This window comes from Cuculus canorus, chromosome 27 (genome assembly GCF_017976375.1).
Source record: "Cuculus canorus isolate bCucCan1 chromosome 27, bCucCan1.pri, whole genome shotgun sequence".
NCBI lineage: Eukaryota > Metazoa > Chordata > Aves > Cuculiformes > Cuculidae > Cuculus > Cuculus canorus.
Window position 1 is genome coordinate 1,074,001 of NC_071427.1, and position 20,274 is coordinate 1,094,274.

At 57.6% G+C, this 20,274-nt stretch overlaps 3 protein-coding genes across 8 annotated transcripts; 1 reads left to right on the top strand and 2 right to left on the bottom strand.

Annotated features, from left to right (window-relative positions):
• Positions 1-1,281: 1,281 nt before the first annotated feature.
• GP1BA (glycoprotein Ib platelet subunit alpha) lies at positions 1,282-5,485 on the top strand. Of its 3 annotated transcripts, XM_054050160.1 has the most exons (3): positions 1,576-1,690; positions 2,630-2,838; positions 3,015-5,485. In XM_054050160.1, the coding sequence occupies exon 3, from the start codon at positions 3,018-3,020 to the stop codon at positions 5,133-5,135; it is 2,118 nt and encodes a 705-aa protein (XP_053906135.1). In that variant the 5' UTR covers positions 1,576-1,690; positions 2,630-2,838; positions 3,015-3,017; the 3' UTR covers positions 5,136-5,485. The 3 variants fall into 3 exon arrangements, with proteins under 3 accessions (XP_053906136.1, XP_053906135.1, XP_009565301.2); XM_054050161.1 differs by lacking the exon at positions 2,630-2,838 and having other exon boundaries at positions 1,282-1,690; XM_009567006.2 differs by lacking the exon at positions 1,576-1,690 and having other exon boundaries at positions 2,185-2,838.
• A 1,113-nt stretch (positions 5,486-6,598) lies between these two features.
• Positions 6,599-12,051, bottom strand: KLHL33 (kelch like family member 33). 4 transcript variants are annotated; one of them, XM_054050257.1, is made up of 5 exons: positions 11,582-12,051; positions 10,319-10,846; positions 9,116-10,049; positions 8,012-8,182; positions 6,599-7,440 (listed from the first exon to the last, which is right to left on the bottom strand). In XM_054050257.1, exons 2-5 carry the CDS (start codon positions 10,839-10,841, stop codon positions 6,864-6,866), a joined length of 2,205 nt encoding a protein of 734 aa, XP_053906232.1. In that variant the 5' UTR covers positions 10,842-10,846; positions 11,582-12,051; the 3' UTR covers positions 6,599-6,863. The 4 variants fall into 4 exon arrangements, with proteins under 4 accessions (XP_053906232.1, XP_053906231.1, XP_053906230.1 ...); XM_054050256.1 differs by having other exon boundaries at positions 11,472-12,051; XM_054050255.1 differs by having other exon boundaries at positions 11,469-12,051.
• A 1,503-nt stretch (positions 12,052-13,554) lies between these two features.
• Positions 13,555-16,727, bottom strand: NDUFA11 (NADH:ubiquinone oxidoreductase subunit A11). The gene is made up of 4 exons (XM_054050192.1): positions 16,570-16,727; positions 16,379-16,471; positions 14,594-14,716; positions 13,555-13,744 (listed from the first exon to the last, which is right to left on the bottom strand). Exons 1-4 carry the CDS (start codon positions 16,649-16,651, stop codon positions 13,632-13,634), a joined length of 411 nt encoding a protein of 136 aa, XP_053906167.1. The 5' UTR covers positions 16,652-16,727; the 3' UTR covers positions 13,555-13,631.
• Positions 16,728-20,274: the final 3,547 nt, after the last annotated feature.

Sequence of the window (20,274 nt, forward strand, 5' to 3'; positions counted from 1 at the left end):
GTGAGCTGCTAAAGGAAGTGGGGAAACAGCCTGGACCCCTTGTTCCCTCCAAACATCAACTCAAAACAATCTGTGGACGAAATCAAGGTTGTGGCAACAACAACTTCGGGTTACATCAACCCCTGGTGTGTGGGAACAGGCTCTGGAGGCAGGGAGGATGATGATGGGCTGGACAAAAAGGTGAACCTAGGACAGAAACGAAAGAGTGAACTGCAAAGGCATCACTGCTAGCAGGACGGCTGATGTAACCCTCATTTCCTTCTTGCCTTCACCTGAGGAAAGCAGGTTCAGCAAGGAGACACCATCCCTGCTCCTTTGTTCTCCCTACATGGATGTCAGGAGCCAGGATCTCTCCTGGCCTCCTCCTCACTGCTTATAACCAGCCATGGGAAGAGTGTCCCTGAAGTTCACTCCTGATCTGTGCACCCGTTTCCTCTGGCACGTGTGCGCCTTCCCCCTCCGCAAGGCTTGGCGCAGTCTTCTGCTCCTCCTCCTTCAGGGAATGAAGCAGGTGGGGTGAAGGACCTTTTGAAGGTTCATGGTGTCCTAGTGCGTTCATCCCCCTGGAAAAGGGAGACAGCGAGGCAGAAGCCATGAGCAAGGGCTGTGAGTTGGGAATGTGGGGGCTGTGAGTTGGGAATGTGGGGGCTGTGAGTTGGGAATGTGGGGACTGTGAGTTGGGAACATGGGGCTGCGGCATGGAAAAAGCGACTGGTGGGGTCAGGAATGCTTCAGGTCCCAGGAATATTTTAGGTCCAAAGGGGTAAGAGCAGTGCTGTGGAGGGGGAAACCGACATGCAGACTTAGTCCCTGGGATCCTGTGAGAAGGCCAGGGCTAAGTTTCCTCGCTCTCTTCCTATTCCCTTCTTTCTATTGGAAATCACTCACGGAGAGCCAAAAGGCAGCTCCTCACGTTCTGCCCCCGCTGCTGCCTCCAGCCCTCTTACCACAAACTGAACTAAAATACCCCTGCAGCGAGTGAGCTGGGGGTGAGAGGGGCGGGGAGGGGACAGAGAGGGACAGCTGACCACGTTGGATCAAAGGGATGTTCCATACCACATATCATCACGGTCAGCAATAAAAGTAGGAGAGGGAGTTCTTCCAAGACGTAGCTGCTCAATAACTGTCTGGACGTTGGTCTGCTGATGGTGGGTGGTGAGTGAATGCTTTTGAATAACTATTTTTTTTTCTCTCTCTCTCTTTCCTTCACATTAAACAGTCTTTATCTTGACCCACAAGGGTTTTTTTTTCCCCCTAACTTTCACTTTTCCAGCTCTCTCCTCATCCCGCTACAGAGGCAGTGGGTGAGCGGCTGGTGGGTGCTCAGCTGCTGGCCAGGGTTGTCCCACCACAATCCAGAGAATGGAAAACCAACAGAAAGGCAGCATCTCCCCTCTGTAGCATCTCCCCTTGCAGGGTTTGGGTGACCCTCCAGCTCTGCAGCCCAACATATTCTGCAGTGACCCAAAGGTCAGGGAAGCGGAGACAGCTCGGCTGCAGGAGCAGCCAGCAGGAGGAACTGCAAAACCGAGCTCCTTCCTCTGCTTCTAATCTCCTCTCTTGGTCTGTGCTGTGGGTTCTCCCACAAACTTTAAAGCTGTCTCACAGCTCTCCAGAAGAGCCATCTCCATTTCTCCTGGCAAGACAAAAGGGAAGGATCCCTCATCTACACCACGGACAACTCGCTGAGGTAATGTGTAGAACCTGTTTCTCGCTGGTGGCTGCTGAGAAAGAGCTGCAGAGGAAGGGCACACCTTTGTGTGAGGGACCTTTTTCTTGGGATGTAAAAAGGTGCAGCCTGGGGGACGAGGAGAGCATGCAAGGGCTCCTCACGCATCCAACCCTCCCTCATTTACTGCACAGAAGCAAGAAACTATGGAGCCGGTTTCTGGTTGAGGTTTGTCTGAGAAGGTGGTGGTGTGGCCGTGCAGCTGAAGCGAAGGCTGTGCTCAAGGACAGGAGATGGCTTTGGACGCTCAGGAAGCCACAGGTCCCTTCCCACAGCTGGGCACGTTGAGAGGCAGGTGGGGCAGCCCTGTCGTGGGCACTGCCAAGGGCTGCACCCGGTCCTCGGGCACGGGGGAGGCAAAGCGGGTGGAGGGCAAACACTGGAGAGTCCACGGGTGAGTCCCAGGGAGGGGTGTCCACAGGGGACCAGGGACTCGGGGAGCCACGCCTGTGCAGGGGAAGCTCTTTTCGGAGGATTCATGCTCCTACCTTGTGAACCTGAGTCAAGAAGAGGGCTCAGCTGGTGTTGGGTAACAACATTTACAGGGAGCCTCTTCCAGCACACGACTGCTCCGAGCTGGGGTGCAGGTGGGGTTGCAGGAACGTGAACACCATGGAGCCATTGCTTTTGCAGCGGTGAGGGCAGCAATGCCATGCCGGTGGAGGAGGCACTGTATGAATCAGGTTCTCCCTCCTAAGAAGGAGGACGAGGTGAGCAAAAGGGCAGACATGGCGTCTCCTTGCCGAGCCTCTTGCCCTCCAAGGATGAGATGATAGGATGGGTGCTAGCAATCATAGAATCATAGGTTGGAAAAGACCTTTGAGAACATCAAGACCAACCACACCTGTCCACTACAAAATCATATCCCAAAACATTTCATCTGCCTGTCTTTACCTCCAGGGATGGTAATTCCTCCACCTCCCTGGGAAGCCTCTGCCGAGAACCCTTTCAGTGAAGAAATTTTTCCTGCTGTCCAATCTGAACCTGCCCTGGTGCAGCTTGAGGCCATTCCCTCTCGTCCTATCACCTACCACTTGGGAGAAGAGACCAACACCCACCTCCCTACAACCTCCTTTCGGACAGTTGTAGACAGTGATAAGGTCAAATAGGTGAGGGACTCATCTCTTCCTTCCACCCACCCAGGGAGGAGCTACGGGGCTCAGAGGGTCCCCAGAGGGTCTGGCAGGGGGTGCCACCTCTATTGCGAACGGTGCTTGGGTGGGAAGAAAGGTGACAGGTAGGTGCATGCCTGCCTGTGCCCACGCTTCTTGGCTCTCCCCTCCAGGCTATGTGGATCCCTGTCCTGCTCCCGCTCTTCGTCCTGGCCCCTCTGCCTCCAGCCAGCTCTGCCGACCCCTGCCCATCAGAAATGAACAAGGTCAAGGACATCCTGGAGGTGAACTGCACGGGGCAGGCTCTCAGCGCAGTGCCTCAGGGTCTGCCCACGAACACCGGCATCCTGCTGCTCAACGCCAACCGCCTGGTGTCCCTCTCCACCGCTGCCTTCCTGCCCCTCGACCAGCTGCAGGACCTCGACCTGTCTGACAACGAGCTGGCAGCTCTGGACACCGAGACCCCGCTGCCATCCCTGCGGGAGGTGATCCTCTCTCGCAACGCGCTGGTGGCCCTGCCCGACCTACGGGGCCTGCCCGGGCTCACCCGCCTCGCCCTGGCCCACAACAGCCTGGTGACACTGGCTCCAGAGGCTTTCCGTGCTGTGCCACAGCTCCAGGACCTGGACCTGCGGGGGAACCAGCTGCAGACGCTGCCCCAGGATGCCTTTGCAGGGCTGAAGGCACTCAAGGACTTGGACCTCTCGGACAACCTCCTGGAGGAGCTCCCCAAAGAGCTGCTGCAAGATCTGCACGATCTGGAGACCCTTTGGCTTTCAGGAAACCGCCTGCGGACTCTGCCCACCAACTTCTTCCCTGAGGGACACTTCTTTGCGTACGTCTTCCTCACTGAGAACCCATGGCACTGCGACTGCAACCTGCACTACCTGCGCACCTGGATCCGGCGGCACAGTGACGTTGTCTATCAGCCCGAACGAGGCCTGGAGAAGACAAAGGTGGAGATCGCCCCGGAGAAGGTGCTGTGCCACAGCCCTCGTGTGCACTGGCGGAAGCCTGTTATCCACTTTGAGGACAACTGCGGCAGCACAGGGGACGCAGATGAGGAGGAAGACTATGGCTACGGTGATGGGGAAGAAAAGGTGGAGAAAGCTACCATGACCAACCTCTTGCCCCCACATCCATCCACCCATGAAGAGCACGCTACTGTGACCCATGCTGTTGACCGGCCTCTGCTCGCTACCATGAGACCTTCCCTCAGTACCCCTTATAGCTCCACCTTCATCCCAAGCACTGCACTTGCAACGCCCGCGAGCAGCAGAGCTCCCAGTGCCACCAGTCCTGCACCAGCCGGTCCCATTGTCACACCCAGCGCTGCTACCACTCGCTCTGTTGGTCCCACCAGCACCCCACACAGATTCACCACCCTCATCTTCACCACCTCACTGCCAGCCACGGCGAGCACCAGACCTCCCAACACCAGCAGCCATGGCCAAACCACCCTTGCCAACAGCTATGTCCCTCCCATGGTGTCCACTGACACATTTTCCACCACTTCCGTGACAGTGCCTCCTACTGCCATGCCAAAGACCTCTTCCATTGTCAGATCTTCATCTCTTCCTCTGATGCCAACCACGCCAATGGTCTCCATCACCCCTGCCCCAACGTCAGCAGCTGCCCTGACCACCACACGCATCACCCAGCCTGAGCCTTCTCCACCTGCACCCCGTCCCCTCTGCCCCTGCTCCACCCCAGGACTGGCAGCACCTGTGCTGCGCTTGCGGGCGGGTGGGGAGGGTCCACAGTGGGGGCAGTGGGTGCTGAGACACTGCTGCCTCTTGCACTGGCTACTCTACCTGGCCTCCTTGGCTCTGCTGGTCTTGACAATGCTGGTTCTAGCAGGCTGTCTGGCATGGGTCTGCTTGGTGGGATGGCCCTCCTGGCGCAAGTCCCTACAGACCCAAGCAGTGGAGTATCCGCTGCTGGAGTGGAGGGAGTCAACAGGAAGCTCTGCAATGCATTTCAGCAGCTTCGAAAGCCACCTCCGGCGCCCCATGTTCTGTACCATCAAGGAAGTAGTTTTGTGTCCTGAAGTCACTTACTGCACAATTAAAGACCTGGGGGTACAGCGCAGTCCTCCTGCGAGTTCCTCCTTCTGTGCCACAAAGGAGCTGTGGATCCACCATGGTCCTCAGAACACTCTGTCCAAGCCTTTCTCCAGAGAGGTCGTTGTCCCAGAGCTCAGTTCCCTGAGGACCCCTTCTGTTTACAGCCTGGACAGGGGTGTCGAGGCCATCGGGGACGTCAGAGTGAAATACGCTGGCAACACCTTGTAAATGCTTCTGTGCTTTCGGAGAAAGAGATGGAGGTCACGGCTCTGCTTCGCATACCCCTGTTTTACGGGGGGAAGATCTGCTTACCCAGGAGAAAGCCAGCCAGCTCTTTCCCCTGGTGTCACTCCCACACACCCTGAGGTTTCTAGATCTGAAATAATTCCTTGGGCACTTGGCAGGAGAGATGTTCTCCAGCTGGTGACGGTTTGGGGCTGACGCTGCCTGGTTCTGGGTGAGTGTGGGGAAGCAGGACTGGCTTTGTGCTCTGTGTCCCACCTGCTTCTGTCCCAGCAATGCTCATCAAGATGTGCTCTGCTCCCGGCTCAGTGTGAGGTTGTTAATCACAAAATAAATGTTCTCTCTTGCCCGAATTTCAGATGGGTGCCAGTTTCATTTCTTTGACCTCCCATGAAGGACATGGGTACAGGAAGGACAAAATTGTCTGCAGTGCCTGGAATGGTGAAGATAGAGAGGAAAAATTCCACTATACCCGGCTTCCTGACTTCTGTCCCAAATGTGGGATTGAATCACATGGGAACAGCATTCCTCTGCATGTCCCACTGTCACGCAGTCACTTCAGGAAACGGTGATGTCGATACCTCTGCACGACCCATTGCGGGTGGCTGGAAATGGGGGAGGAGGACGGGAGGCTTTGGGGGGTGATGGATGTGACTTGTAAGGGATCACACTACGACAACATGTCCAGGGGGCGAAGTCACCCAAACCTTTCGGGAGGTGTGAGGTGACAGACGTTGTCATTGGTGGAGTCAAAGGGCCCCACGCTGCGCTGCCTGGGTCAGCAGAAAGGTGAGCCCAGCAGTGCACCCAGCACCAGAGAGAGAAAGAGAAGCCTGGGCTGGGTCAAGAGGAGCAAAGACCAAGGGGTGGGACTATCCCCGCTGCTCAGTGCTCATAAGACCCATCTAAAATACCATTTGAGGGAGCCATGAGAACCTGCAACCTTCCCATACACACCCCAGGATCCTCAATTCCTTCCCCAAAGGTATCGCAGGTACTACCATAGCTCCCAGAACCTCCATTACCTCCACCTCTTCTCGCAAGTCATGCCCAGGATTCTCCCTGTCTCCACACATCAAGCACTCCAGGTCACTCCAGGATGCCAAGAACCACTTAGGAACACCAAAGCCCCCAGGACCCCCCAGTACCCTCCATCTACCCCAAAACCCTGGCACCACAAAGACTCTCTTATTCCCTCAGGATCTCCCAAGCACCCAAGATGCTTCTCAAACCCAAGACACACGCACATCTTCCCTGTGCCCAATGCACCCAGAGCCCCAGTGCCCTCCACTCACTGCTCCCCAGGCGACACAGGAATGTGGGCAGCCCTGATCCGCACCACCACCCATCCAGGACACTCAGGCTGTTGCTCCCTTGCAAGAAGCTCCTGGATGTCTGGGTTCCCCAGCAGAAACAACACGACCCACGTGGATAGTTCAGGAGCCACATTTATTTCACCCAGGAGAGGGGTGGGAATTGGGGAATCTCCAGCTCCCGGTGAAGCATTCGGGGCAGGGGAATGCAGGGTTGCAGTGTGGAAAGCCCCACAGTACCCTCACCATCTAAGCCATGTGTCCAAGGGTAGGAGGTTGCTGGAAATCACAGGAAGAACCCATTCTGGGAAAGGGATCTGGGGTCAATTTCATCTCTTAGAGGTGCCCATGGATGCTACCTGGAGATCCCAGTGTGGGGTGTAGAGCTTTTAAGGCCTCCCTAAATATTATTGGGGCTGTCAGATGATGTCAAGGGGTCCTCAAGGCATCTGGGGCCACGCAAGGCAGGGGGTAAAGTGAGGACACAGGCTTGGAGGTCAGTATAGGCATGGGGCAAGGTGCCCCGTGTGATCCAGCGCCGCATGCCTGGCTGGTAGGCGTGGATCAAGTGTGTGTCCCGGTAGGTCTCATGGCTGTACCCTCCCAGTACGAGCAGTTCCCCCCCCAACACAGCAGCACCCCCTACTACGTGGGCTTGGGGCAGGGGGCTGAGGAGGACCCAGATGTCCAGCTTGGGGCTGTAGACCTCAAAGGCCAGCTGGTCCCTGTAGCCAGTCTGCCCGTCCCCCTGGTACAGCCCCCCGGCCACATAGAGCTGCCCACCTGCCTCCTCCATGATGTGCCCGGCTCGCTGGCCATTCATGGGGGCCAGGACCGTGGCAGGAGCACCTGGGATGTAGCGCAGCAGGGACGCCTGGCACTGGCCCGCCTCATCACACCCCCCCGACACGTAGAGGGCACCATCCAAGGCACACGCCACAAGCCCACACAGAGCCATTGGCAGGGGCTGGCAGCTCCTGGGCAAGGAGAGAGGGAGGGGGTGAAGGGCACGTTAAGCAGGGCTTCCTCGTGGTGACTGCCTGCCCAGAATTTCCTCGATGAGCAACGTTTCCGTTGACTGCTCAGCAGGCAATGCTGGCCAACACCCAACGAGCCCCAGTGGGTGCCATCAGCCAGCACACAATGGATGCCCAAGGGGCATCACTGTTCAACACTTTGTAGACCCCAGAAGACACCATTGGTCAACCCACACTGCACTCCCTCAATAGACAATATTGGCCAACACTCAACAGAGCACCTAATGAACATAGCTGGAAGATGTTTGAGTGACTCGTGTCATTGGCAGATGGCCAACAGACCCTCCGGGAATACTATTGGCCAAAAACTCCTCTACCACCCAAAAGACAACACCGGCCAACACCCAACGACCATCAAGGGACATAGTTGCTCAGCACCCAGCAGACCTCTCCCAAAGGCCGCTGTAGGCCTGTTCTCCATTGGAGGCTCAAGGCCACTCAGTGGGCACCACTGGCCAGTGCAAGGAGCTGCTAGGGCAAAGGAAAGCAGGTCCTCGTGGAACAGTCTCACCTCCAGGTGTCCTTGGCCACGTCGTAGCACTCCACGGTGTCTGTGCAGTAGAGCTCCCCCGAGCAGCCCCCCAGGGCATAGATGAAATCCCCAAGTGCTGCGGCTGCAAAGTAGCTCCTCCCACAGGTCATGCTGGCCAGGCGCTCCCAGGAATTGTCCATGGGCTGATACCTGTATTTGAGAGGCAAAGCGGGCAAGAGACTCACTGTTCCCTGCAGTGCCATGAGGTGATGCCGGCACCGCTGAGGGCAACAACCCACCAACAAACAGCCAATCCCATAATGTCTTGGGGCCACATAGTCATAGAATCATAGAATAGTTTGGGTTGGAAGGGACCTTAAAGATCATCTAATTCTTACTCCCCTGCCATGGGCAGGGACATCCCACTGGCTCAGGCTGCCCAAGGCCCATCCAACCTGGCCTTGAACACCTCCAGGGATGGGGCAGCCACAGCTTCCCTGGGCAACCTGGGCCAGGGCCTCACCACTCTCATGGGGAAGAAATTCTTCCTAATGTCCAGTCTAAATCTGCCCCTCTCCAGTTTATACCCATTCCCCCTGGTCCTACCCCCACAAGCCTTTATGAACAGCCCCTCTCCAGCTTTCCTGGAGCCCCTTCAGGTACTGGAAGGTCGCTATAAAGTCTCCTCTGAGCCTTCTCTTCTCCAGGCTGAACAACCCCAACTCTCTCAGCCTGTCCTCGTAGGGAAGGTGCTCCAGCCCTCCAATCATCTTTGTAGCCTCCTCTGGACCCGTTCCAACAGTTTCATCTCCTTCTTATGTTGAGGATTCCAGAACTGGACACAGTATTCCAGATGAGTCCCCTTGCATGGCAATATCCCCTCCTTCTTGCAATACTAAACCCATAATGTCCTGCAGCATCTCCAGACAGGAGCCTTCCTGCCCTACCCCAAAAACCTTGTAACACCCCAAGTGGGAGGGAATCTCCCAATCCTACACTCAACCTATCTTAGATGGCCTTAAGGCCCCTTGGCCAGCTGCAATCCCGCAATGCCTTGGGTTGATGGAGCAGCTCTGGCTCCACCAACGCTTCCTCTGATGTCTTGGTGCCACATGGCACCTCTAGGTCCTCTGCAGATCTCACCTGTAGACGCTGGCCAGAGTGTCACGGACTCCATAGTAGCGCTTTCCACCCAGGACGTAGAGGATGTTGCCCACCACAGCTATAGCATGGCGGAAGCGTGGGCCATCAGGAAAGTGTCCCAGTGCCCTCCACTCCACCTTCTTCACCAGGCCCACAGCACTGAGGTAGCGGTGGGCAAACCAGAGGTTTTCACTGGGCTTCCGGGCAGCCAGGTTGGCTGTCAGTTTGTCTCCACCACAAACCACCAGCACCTCTTGCCAGGAACGCACTCGACACGGCAGCTGGGCCATGGGAGCCAAACTCGCTACCACGAGCTCGTGGAGGACCTTAGGGTCAGCTACCCCAGCAGTCACCGATGGGACCCTCTTCAGCTCCCGGCCGGACATGAGGGCAAAGCGAATAGATGACAGGACTTCCTTGGCTAGATCCTCTTGGCCATCTCCATTGACCATAAGCCACCGGGATGCTGCTTCCAAGGCCTCGAGTTCATGGAGGACATTGAGACCATCAGAGCGGAGGAGGCGGATGAGAAGGTGTGCAGGAAGGTCCAGGAAGGCTGGTGTGGCCACCACGCTGGGGAACGTGGCCAAAATGTAGTCCTCCGCTACACGGCCCACCTGGGCCAGCCCATAAGCCACAGCGAAGGCCAGCACGTCCAGACCCGTCTCTGGGGTCAACCCACGGGTAAAAACATCCAGGCAGAGGGTGAGGAGCCCCCAAGCCTGGTAGCGCAGGGAGGTCTCAGCCGCCTCCAGGACCGCGGGCCATGGTCCTGCCACAGCCCCCGTGTAGGCGAAGGAGAGGAGCAGGCGGAGCTCGGCCGGGGACAGCCCCGTGGCCAGCGGGGCAGCGGGGTCGTGGGTGGCCTCCCGCATGGGGCAAGTGAAGAGGGCTCGGAAGAAGTCACAGGAGCAGCTCAGGGCCAGGCGCTGAACTAAGGGGAAGGAGGAATTACAGGGGGGACAGCAGGGGACCCTCCGCAACGCACAGTCCCCCTCGAGTGTTCTGCCCCCACCCAAACCCCAACTCTCCCGAGGGGACCAGCCCCATGGGCATCCCTGGCTCCTCTCCCTGCCTGGACCCCCACCCCAGCATCCCGGTCATGGGGTGTCCCAGTGTGCCCTGTCCCCCTCCTAAGGGACCCCCAGCATCCCCGCCTGGCTGCCCTGGTGTGCCCTGCACCCCTCTCCAGCCCCGGCTCACCTGGGATGACCTCGTCCCCTGCCTGGAGCTGGAGGTCGCAGCCCAAGCCGCTGGTGTGCAATTGCTCCATGGCTCTTAGTGTCTCCCACTGCTCCTCCAGAGGCTCAAGACCTCCCTCCTGGGGGTCACCCTCCAGCCGTGGGGCACAGGCAGCCACCACCCGTGGAGCCCCCAGTGCCCGGGCAGCCTCCTCCACCTCCTGCTCCCGGCCGTGGGGCATGGTTCCTTCGTAGGCAAAGGCCAGCACAGCCCGCCAGCCCCACAGCGTGGCCCCGGGCGGCAGCGGGACGTGGGGCAGGGGGCCCTGGCACAGTTCTCTGGTCCTGCCCTCCAGGAACTGGAGGAAGAAGGAGCTGATGGATGCCAGGACCACAGCATGGGCCACATCACCCTCCGGGCCCACGGCCACGTCCACCAGCTGTCCAGCGGTGCGGAGGTGGTCGGCCGTGGCCAGGAAGTGTCCGGCGTGGGTCCTGTCCTGCAGGTGCCACTGGGCTGGAGCTGGACCTTCTGCAACCCACATCTCGCCTGTGGGAACACACGGAGCAGGGAGGTCAGGGTGCCACCCCATAGCCTGAGCCTCTGGACCTGGCTGGGGACATGGGGTCCTGCTGCTGGCACTGCTCCGTAGGGAAACCATCAGCCCCATCGCCTAAGCCTCTGCCCCATAGCTGAGGCCACCAGGAACTGCTCCTGCTCCATAGCTGAGCGTCATGCCCCTTGGCAAAGCTGCAGCCCCATAGTTGAGACCAACAGGCCGTGCTGCCTGCCCCATAGCTGAGGCTGATGTCCTTCACCTGCCTCACCGCCCAACCCTCAGGATGAAGCTACTGCCCCACCTCCAACACCGCTGCCCCACCTGAAGCCACAGCCCCATAGCTCGGCCCATTGGCCCCAGTCAAAGCCTGCAGCAGAAGCCCCAACTTTGCCTCACGGTGGAAACTCCTGGTGCTCCACCAGCAGCAGAGCCACCTGTCCGTGGAGCAGCTCCCACCCACTGCCAGTCACGTCGCGACACACGGCACTGTGAGTCGCATGTCGTGTGCCCTCTCACCCGCGCTACGTTGGGCTGTGCCGATCCTCGCGCTGCAGGATCCTGCGCGCTGCCACCCCCCGCCCCGTCATGCATGGTGCCCCACGCGTGTCTCACTGCCTTTGCACGATGCGGCGTGTCCTCGTGCCGTGCAGCACAATGCATGCCGTGTCCTGCATTGCCACATGGAATGCCGCGCTCTGCCGTGCCATGCATTTGTCTCCCCTTACCGCCTGCCGCCGCTCCGGGAAGCTCCTGTGACCCCCCAGGAATGTGTCCGGGTAATTATAGCCCAGATGGGACACGTGGCCACGGCCGGGAGAGGTCCAGGCGGAGGGAGGTTCGAGCCCCGGAGCCGTGCGACAGGGTGACAAGGACAGCCAGGTCCACTCAGGACGTGCAGTGGGGTCAGTGGAAGCTGCCAGGAGTTTTTCCCCCTCTTGGGCAGTGCAAGCAGGGCTGTAAACCCCAAGTGATCCTGGAGAGCTCCTGTTTTGGGGGCTCTGGACCATCAGACCCATCTAAACCTCACTCACTTCCAGAGCCCAAGGTGAAACAGGGCCCCCACACATGCCCTTGGGTGGCAGAAACAACACCCAAAGTCCCATAGGGGTGACACCACCCTGTCCCCATTGTGCTCCTGACCTGGAGCCCACCGACCACCAAACTGTGCAGCCAGAGGTCCCCCAGCCCTGGTGCCACAGAGCAGATGGGGCCACCAGCCCCCTGGCCCACCCCAAGTGCCCCCAGGACCCCCACCTGCCCACAGAGCTGCCATGGCTGCCCCCTCTCCTCTGCTGGCCTTTGGTCCCCTCATCACCTCGCCTCCTGCTCCTCAATCTCCTGTCCCACATCCCCACCTCCCCCAGTGCCCGTATACCCTATTAACTCACATCCCCTCCCCACATGTCCTGGCCCTACCCCCTCACATTTCCATGTGTCTGGTTGAACTTCATGGTCCCAAAGACAACCATTTCCCTGCCTCTCCCAGTCCACTGTTCAGCACTTCACTATCCCAACCGTGAGATCTTTTTTTCCTTCTACCCAGTTAGAATTTCCCTCTCTGCAACTCGTGCCCCACTGTGCGCCTGAGCCCAACTCCCCTGTAACCACCAAGTTGTGAGAAAGCAGCATCAGCCCAGCACTTGGCCACCTTTTTCTCCAGGCTGAGCAAGCAGCCCTCACCTCTCCTCTTGCACCCTGTGCCTCAGCCCTCTCCACCTTCTCAGGGCTTTTGCTGGCCCTGCTTCAGTTTGCACATGGAAAATTCAATGGGAGGCAGTTCTGAGCAACCTGCTCCCACTCTCAGCAGGACACTCTCCAAGGGTTTCTTCTGACCTGTCACTCCTCAGCTCTAATCCCGAAGCTGTGGGCTCCTGACTTTCCCAGGCTCCCACAGAGCTTGTTGTGGGCCATCCACACCACCTTCCCCACCCCAAATCCCTCTTTCTCAGCTTGGAACCAAGCGTCTCTTCAGAAGTTCTGCTCCAAACCCTTACTGATGGATCAGCGTGGGACAATCGCCATCCTTGTCAAAGAATCCTGCAGGACCTACTCAAAACTACAAGAATGATTCATAGAATCACAGAATCATTAAGGTTGGAGAAGACCTCTAAGCTCATCCAATCCAACCCCACTGTGCCTACTGTACCATGTCCAAAAGTGCCATGTCTACATGTTTTTGAACGCCTCCAGGCATGGGGACTCCACCTCGGACAGCCTCTTCCAATGCTTCACCACTCTTTCAGTAAAGAAATTTTCTCAACATCCAATCTAAACTTAGAATCATAGAATAGTTTGGGTCAGAAGGGACCTTAAAGATCATCCAGTTCCAAACCCCTGCCATGGGCAGAGACATCCCACTGGCTCAGGCTGCCCAAAGCCCATCTAACCTGGCCTTGAACATCTCTAGTGATGGGGCAGCTACAACTTCCTTGGGCAACCTGGGCCAGTGCCTCACTCATGGAGAAGAAATTCTTCCTAGTCTAAATCTGCCCCTCTAAACTTCTCAAAGACCAGACCACAAAGAGCAGTTGCACCCCTCAAGCGTGTGTGCACCACGGCAACACGGCGTTGGAGTGACTTGAGGATGACAAATAAATGTCAGCAGCGGCAAAAGAGCATCAACGACGGCTCCACCTTGGTGCATTCCAGCCCCAACGCTGCAAAGAGATGGACAACAGCAACGCTCTGAGACAGCAGCTGATCTGCCGGTGTCTTTATTACACATCACCTGTCACGTCCCGCGCTAAGACAGCTCGCAGGGAGGAAAGGTGGCACCTACAGCTTGGGAGGCCCCGTCAGCCTCCAGCCCTCCTTGTTCCCGATTTTCATGAGAGCAGCAGTGATTCCCAGCCCCAGACACGCAGTGGTACCGGTCATGTAGCTGTGAGCTGGAAAAGACAAATTGGAATACAGAAGACCTGTAAGGCCACAGGGAGCACACAGAAGAGCTCAGAATGCTCTGCGTTTTCCCATGAGATACCCCCATTCCTTGACCATCAGGAATGTTGTTTGCCCAGAGGAATCAGAAAAATGACTTTTAAATCAAGTTTTTTCATGCTTTTGGCTCGCAGACTGAAATATTGATTTCTGTAACCCACCAGCCCATCTCCTCATACAGCAACCTTAAATTACTTATTTCAGGGACAAAAATAACAATCACTGCTTTGACCTCTCACCAGCTCCGCAACCAGGAGAAGATGAATTCTATTTCACAATTACAATTTCAATATAAATCCCTCACTTTAACACTGAAAACACCTGCAGGAAACAGAGCAGTACAACTATCGGCAGGAGCTCATCCAGCCTGACAAGATGCCACAGGAGCTGCAGGACACGGCTCATCCCTCAGAGCACGGAGGAATTAACAGGGCAGACGTTAGATTATATTTTTGGTGCGAAAGAAATCACTTTTGTTGCTGAGAAAACATGGATTTCCACAATAATGGTTTTCATACCCTGTCATTTCACGTTATAACCAGCAGTACCGGGTCAGCTCTGGTTTCATCCTATAAATGATCTCAATGTTATCCCTGCTCTCCTGCAGCAGCTCTCCTTACCTTTGCAGCCCTAAACACTGAAGCATCAACAGAACTGGCATGAAACGCAAGCCACGCGCTGAGATGAATCTTTACCAAATACACCTGACATCAAGGTTGTTTTACATTTTCCCCTAACGGCTCATTCCACCACAACGAGGCAACGAGGGCTCATTCCACCACAGGCGTTATCCACGTTACCTCTTGCACCCAAGACGGCTCCTGTTGCGCAGCCTCCTAGGAAATAGTCCAGGGGACTGTCCGGCACCTCTCGGATCTGGGCGCTGATGCAGGTGGTTACGCCAAACACAGCTCCCAGCGTAGCTGTAAAGAAGGGGTGAAAAACCAAAACAAAGCCCCTCAAGGGAGAATTACACCCACACTGGGTACATTTCTGAGCCTGTGCCGTACAACAGCTCCTCTGCAGGTAAAGAGGAAAACCCAGTATGATCTGCCTTTGGGGACGCAGGGGCACCACACCCAGGCTGCGTGGTGAGATCTACCTGGCTTTTAAATCCCTCCAGGGATGGGGACCAGCCTCTCCCAGAGCCTGAGAACACTTCCAGTGAAGTAGTTTTTCCCAAAATCCAATCTAAACCTCCCCTGGGGCAACTTGAGGCCATTTCCTCTCATCATAATGCTGCCACTTGAGAGAAGACCCCAGCATCCACCTCACCACAGCCTCCTTTCAGGCAGTTGTAGACAGTGATGAGGTCTCCTCTCAGCCTCCTTTTCTCCAGGCTAAATAAGCCCAGGTTCCTCTCATCACCCTTGTTCTCCAGCCCCCTCCTCAGCTCCGCTCCTTTCTCTGGACGTGCTCCAGCCCCTCGATGTCCTTCTTGTAGTGAGGGGACCATAACTGAGCAGGGACAGGGAACTGCAGAGCAGGTTCCTCAGCAGCTCATTCCCCCCTGTTCAGGCTCTCTGCTGAAGCTCAGCTCCCAACTCCCTTCGGATCCAGTCTCACAGGGATGTGGGTCGAGAAACCCAGCCTGCTCTGCCCTTCCTCCGGTGGGTTTGTACCAATACTTCAGTCCTGTGCCCACCCAGGGCTTGCAGTTTTGGGACAGTAGAAAAACGGACCAAGTTTGTAGATTATTCTTTGTGCAAACTCATTTTGTAAACTGATTTCATAAACTAAATTAAGAAATTGCAAGCAGGAAAACATTTCTTCCAAAGATCTCATCTAAATCTCCTCTCTTTCAGCTAAAAACTGTTCCTCCTCCTTGTCTTATCCCTCCAATCTCTGATCAAGAGCCCCTCCTCAGCTTCTTCACAAATCATAGAATCAGAACAGTTTGGGTTGGAAGGAACCTTAAAGATCATCCAGTTCCAACCCTCCTGCCGTGGGCAGGGACATTCCACTGGCTCAGGCTGCCCAAGGCCCATCCAACCTGGCCTGGAACACCTCCAGGGATGGGGCAGACACAGCTTCCCTGGGCAACCTGGGCCGCTGTCTCACCACTCTCATGGGGATGAAATTCTTCCTAATGTCCAGTCTAAATCTGCCCCTCTCCAGTTTATACCCATTCCCCCTCGTCCTATCCCCACAAGCCTTTATGAAGAGTCCCTCTCCAGCCTTCCTGGAGCCCCTTCAGGTACTGGAAGGTCACTATAAAATCTCCTCAGAGCCTTCTCTTCTCCAGGGTGAACAACACCAACTCTCAGTCTGTCCTCGCAGGGAAGGTGCTCCAGCCCTCCGATCATCTTTGTAGCCTCCTCTGGACCTGTTTCAACAGCTCCATCTCCTTCTTATGTAGAGGATTCCAGAACTGGACACAATACTCCAGATGAAGTTCTTGCTGTGAGGGTGGGGAGGCCCTGGCCCAGGTTGCCCAGAGCAGTGGTGGCTGCCCCATCCCTGGAAGGGGTTCCAGGCCAGGTTGGATGGGGCTTGGAGCCCCTGATCCAGCGGGAGGTGTCCCTGCCCAAGGCAGGGGTGGCACTGGGTGGCTCTGGGGTCCCTCCCGCCCGGTCCCCGCTCACCCATGGTCACCGTGTCACTCGCCGCCATCCGCAGCGCGGCCAGTGCCGACCCGGGCTGCAGCAGCACGATGCGGTACGCGGCGCCCACCAGCCCTGCGGGACAGACGGACGCGGGGGTCACGCGGGGGTCACGCGGGGGTCACACACACCACACACCCCCCCGCACACCCCCACACTCCCCCATCGCCCACCCGCGGCGGCGCCGACCCGCGTGCAGAGCCAGGTGCGGCGCGGGCACTCCTCGCCCTCGGGGCCGTCCCAGTAGCCCGCCATGGCTGCCCGGCGAGCTATCGCGAGAGGCGGCGCTGCAAACCCGCCCGCGGCCCCGCCTTCAGTCCCACCCGCAGCTCCGCCCGCAGCCCCTCTTTCAGCCCCGCCTTCAGCCCCTCCGCTCCGCCTTCAGCCCCGCAGCTCCGCACTCAGTCCCGCCTTCAGTCCGCATTCAGCCCCGCCTTCAGTCCGCCTTCAGCCCCGCCTTCAGTCCGCCTTCAGTCCACCTTCAGCCCCGCCTTCAGTCCGCCTTCAGCCCCGCCTTCAGTCCGCCTTCAGCCCCGCCTTCAGTCCGCCTTCAGTCCACCTTCAGTCCGCCTTCAGTCCGCCTTCAGCCCCGCCTTCAGTCCGCCTTCAGCCCCGCCTTCAGTCCGCCTTCAGTCCACCTTCAGTCCGCCTTCAGTCCGCCTTCAGTCCGCCTTCAGTCCGCCTTCAGCCCCGCCTTCAGTCCGCCTTCAGTCCGCCTTCAGCCCCGCCTTCAGTCCGCCTTCAGTCCCGCCTTCAGCCCCGCCTTCAGTCCGCCTTCAGTCCGCCTTCAGTCCACCTTCAGCCCCGCCTTCAGTCCGCCTTCAGCCCCGCCTTCAGTCCGCCTTCAGCCCCGCCTTCAGTCCGCCTTCAGTCCGCCTTCAGCCCCGCCTTCAGTCCGCCTTCAGCCCCGCCTTCAGTCCGCCTTCAGTCCACCTTCAGCCCCGCCTTCAGTCCGCCTTCAGCCCCGCCTTCAGTCCGCCTTCAGCCCCGCCTTCAGTCCGCCTTCAGTCCGCCTTCAGTCCGCCTTCAGTCCACCTTCAGCCCCGCCTTCAGTCCGCCTTCAGTCCGCCTTCAGTCCACCTTCAGCCCCGCCTTCAGTCCGCCTTCAGCCCCGCCTTCAGTCCGCCTTCAGTCCACCTTCAGCCCCGCCTTCAGTCCACCTTCAGCCCCGCCTTCAGTCCGCTTTCAGTCCACCTTCAGCCCCGCCTTCAGTCCACCTTCAGCCCCGCCTTCAGTCCGCCTTCAGTCCGCCTTCAGTCCACCTTCAGCCCCGCCTTCAGTCCACCTTCAGCCCCGCCTTCAGTCCGCCTTCAGTCCGCCTTCAGTCCACCTTCAGCCCCGCCTTCAGTCCACCTTCAGCCCCGCCTTCAGTCCACCTTCAGCCCCGCCTTCAGTCCACCTTCAGCCCCGCCTTCAGTCCACCTTCAGCCCCGCCTTCAGTCCGCCTTCAGTCCCGCAGCCCCGCCTGCAGCCCCGCAGCCCCGCAGCTCCGCCCGCCCGGGGCTCCTGGGAGCGGGTGTTGCAGGGATGGAGCGGTGCGGGGCTCGGGGTGTGCGAGCAGGGGGGTTCGGAGCCTCGGCTGCAGGGCTGGGGCTGCGGGAGGTGCGGGACGGGAGCTGCAGGACCGGGGCTGTGAGGATCGGGGGCTGCGGGGATCGTAGAATCATAGAATCACCAGTTTGGAAAAGGTCTCTTGGATCATTGAGTCCAACCATTCCTGTCTGCCACTAGACCATGGCCCTGAGCACCTCGTCTACCTGTCTTTTAGATCCCTCCAGGGATGGGGACTCCACTCCCTCTCTGGGCAGCCTCTGCCAGGGCCCAATGACCCTTTCCGTGAAGATTTTTTCCTGATGTCCACTCTGAACCTCCTCTGGCGCAGCTTGAGGCCATTCCCCCTTGTCCTGTCCTCTGTCACTCAGGAGAAGAGCTCAGCTCCCTCCTGTCTACACCCTCCTTTCAGGCAGTTGTAGAGAGCAATAAGGTCTCCCCTCAGCCTCCTCTTCTCCAGGCTAAACAACCCCCGGTCCCTCAGCCGCTCCTCGTAACACTTGTTCTCCAGAATCGAGGGGTGCAGGATGGGGGGCTGCAGGGCTCACTGCGCGAGTCCAGGGCTGCATCTACAACTGAACAGGGCTGGGATGATTCTCCACGAGCTTTCAAGGGCTCCACTCCAGTTCTCCGTCTTTCTCTGCGTCCTGTTACACCTCAATCTCCGTTTTTCCCTTCCAAAATAAAGGCGATTGGTGCACCGAGGCCACGCTGGGTCGTAGGCAGGACTGTATGTATTTATTTTTCCAGTTTGCCAATAAAAACATTGCAGCTCCCTCCTGTGCTTTCTCAGGAACATCCCTACAGGCCAAGCGCTCCCGGTTCCGTTTTCCCCACTGCTCAAATAGCTCCGACAGCCCAACAGCCGCTCTGTGAAGACATGGATTGTAACTTTTCCTCTAGGCTGCAAAAAAAAGCATTACCTAGTGTTCAAACGAAGAACACATCTTTAAATAATGAAAACGGGAGGCAGTGACAGCATCGGCTTCATCTTCAGCCCACACTGGCACCACCGCTCCTCTGTCCCGAGAATTAATTCACCACTCCCTTATGATTCCCAATATTACACGATCCAGCAGAAAATAAGGTCCATGGTGGTAACTGTGCTGTTCTTTCCTGTCCTGTCCCCAAGGATGTGGCCGGAGGAAGCACCAGCTGCTCCTCAGCTCTGCCCATCCCAAGAATCATGGAATGGAATCATGGAATGGTTTGGGCTGGAAAGGACCTCAAAGCCCATCCAGTTCCAACACCCTTAACAGCATCCACACTGATCTCCAGCTCATCTCTCCACTCCTCTTTGCTCTTTCTGTGAAAAGCTCTTTAAATCCTTTATTTGTGCCTTTTCCCAGCTCTGCCAGCATCCCCACAGCACCACCCGTTTTCTGAGAGAGGAACCCGAGGCAGCCAGAGCGCTACGCTCACTCCTCTGGCAGTTATCCCACCAAATGAGTGTTGTCACCACTCTACTGCTGAGAAGGACACAGCTGGACGCAGACAAAGCGAGGTCAGAGCCTTCCTGGCTGGGGCAGCAGGGAGAGGAGGAGGGAGCACAGCCGGGGCACCATGGGGGTTGTGGCTTGGTGCCGGGCTTCAGCAGGCCACAATCATAGCCTCATGGAATGGTTCGGGTTGGAAGGGGCCTCAAAGCCCATTCGGTTCCACCCCCTGCCATGGGCAGGGACACCTCCCACTGGATCAGGGGCTCCAAGCCCCATCCAACCTGGCCTGGAACCCCTCCAGGGATGGGGCAGCCACCACTGCTCTGGGCAACCTGGGCCAGGGCCTCCCCGCCCTCATTGTGAAGATTTCTTCCCAAAATCTAATATAAATCTTCCCCCTTCCAATTTAAAGCCACACCCCCTTGTGCTTTCATTCCAGGCCCTTCTAAGCTTTCCTGGAGCCCCTTTCAGTTCTGGAAGCTGCTCTAAGGTCTCCCCAGAGCCTTCTCCAGGCTGAACAAGCCTAACTGTCTCAGTCTGTCCTCATAGCAGAGGTGCTCCAGCCCTCCGATCATCTTTGTAGCCTCCTCTGGACCCATTCCAACAGTTCCATCTCCTTCTCGTGTTGGGGATTCCAGAACTGGACATAATGCTCCGAAATGGTAGGCAGCAGGTCATCCTGGTTCTGTCTGCTGTGTCAGTGTTGGAATGAGCCAGTGAGGGTCTCCGTTCATGAAGCAGAGCTGCTCTGCCTTGCGCACCGCCGTAGGATCGCTGCATCGCTGTCTCCGCGACGGCTGCTCCTTCGGGTTCCAGCCAGACACAAGCAGCAGGAGCTCAGGGGCAGTTTGTTATGGAAGCGGCTTAGAGGGTAGCGTTATTCCTCCT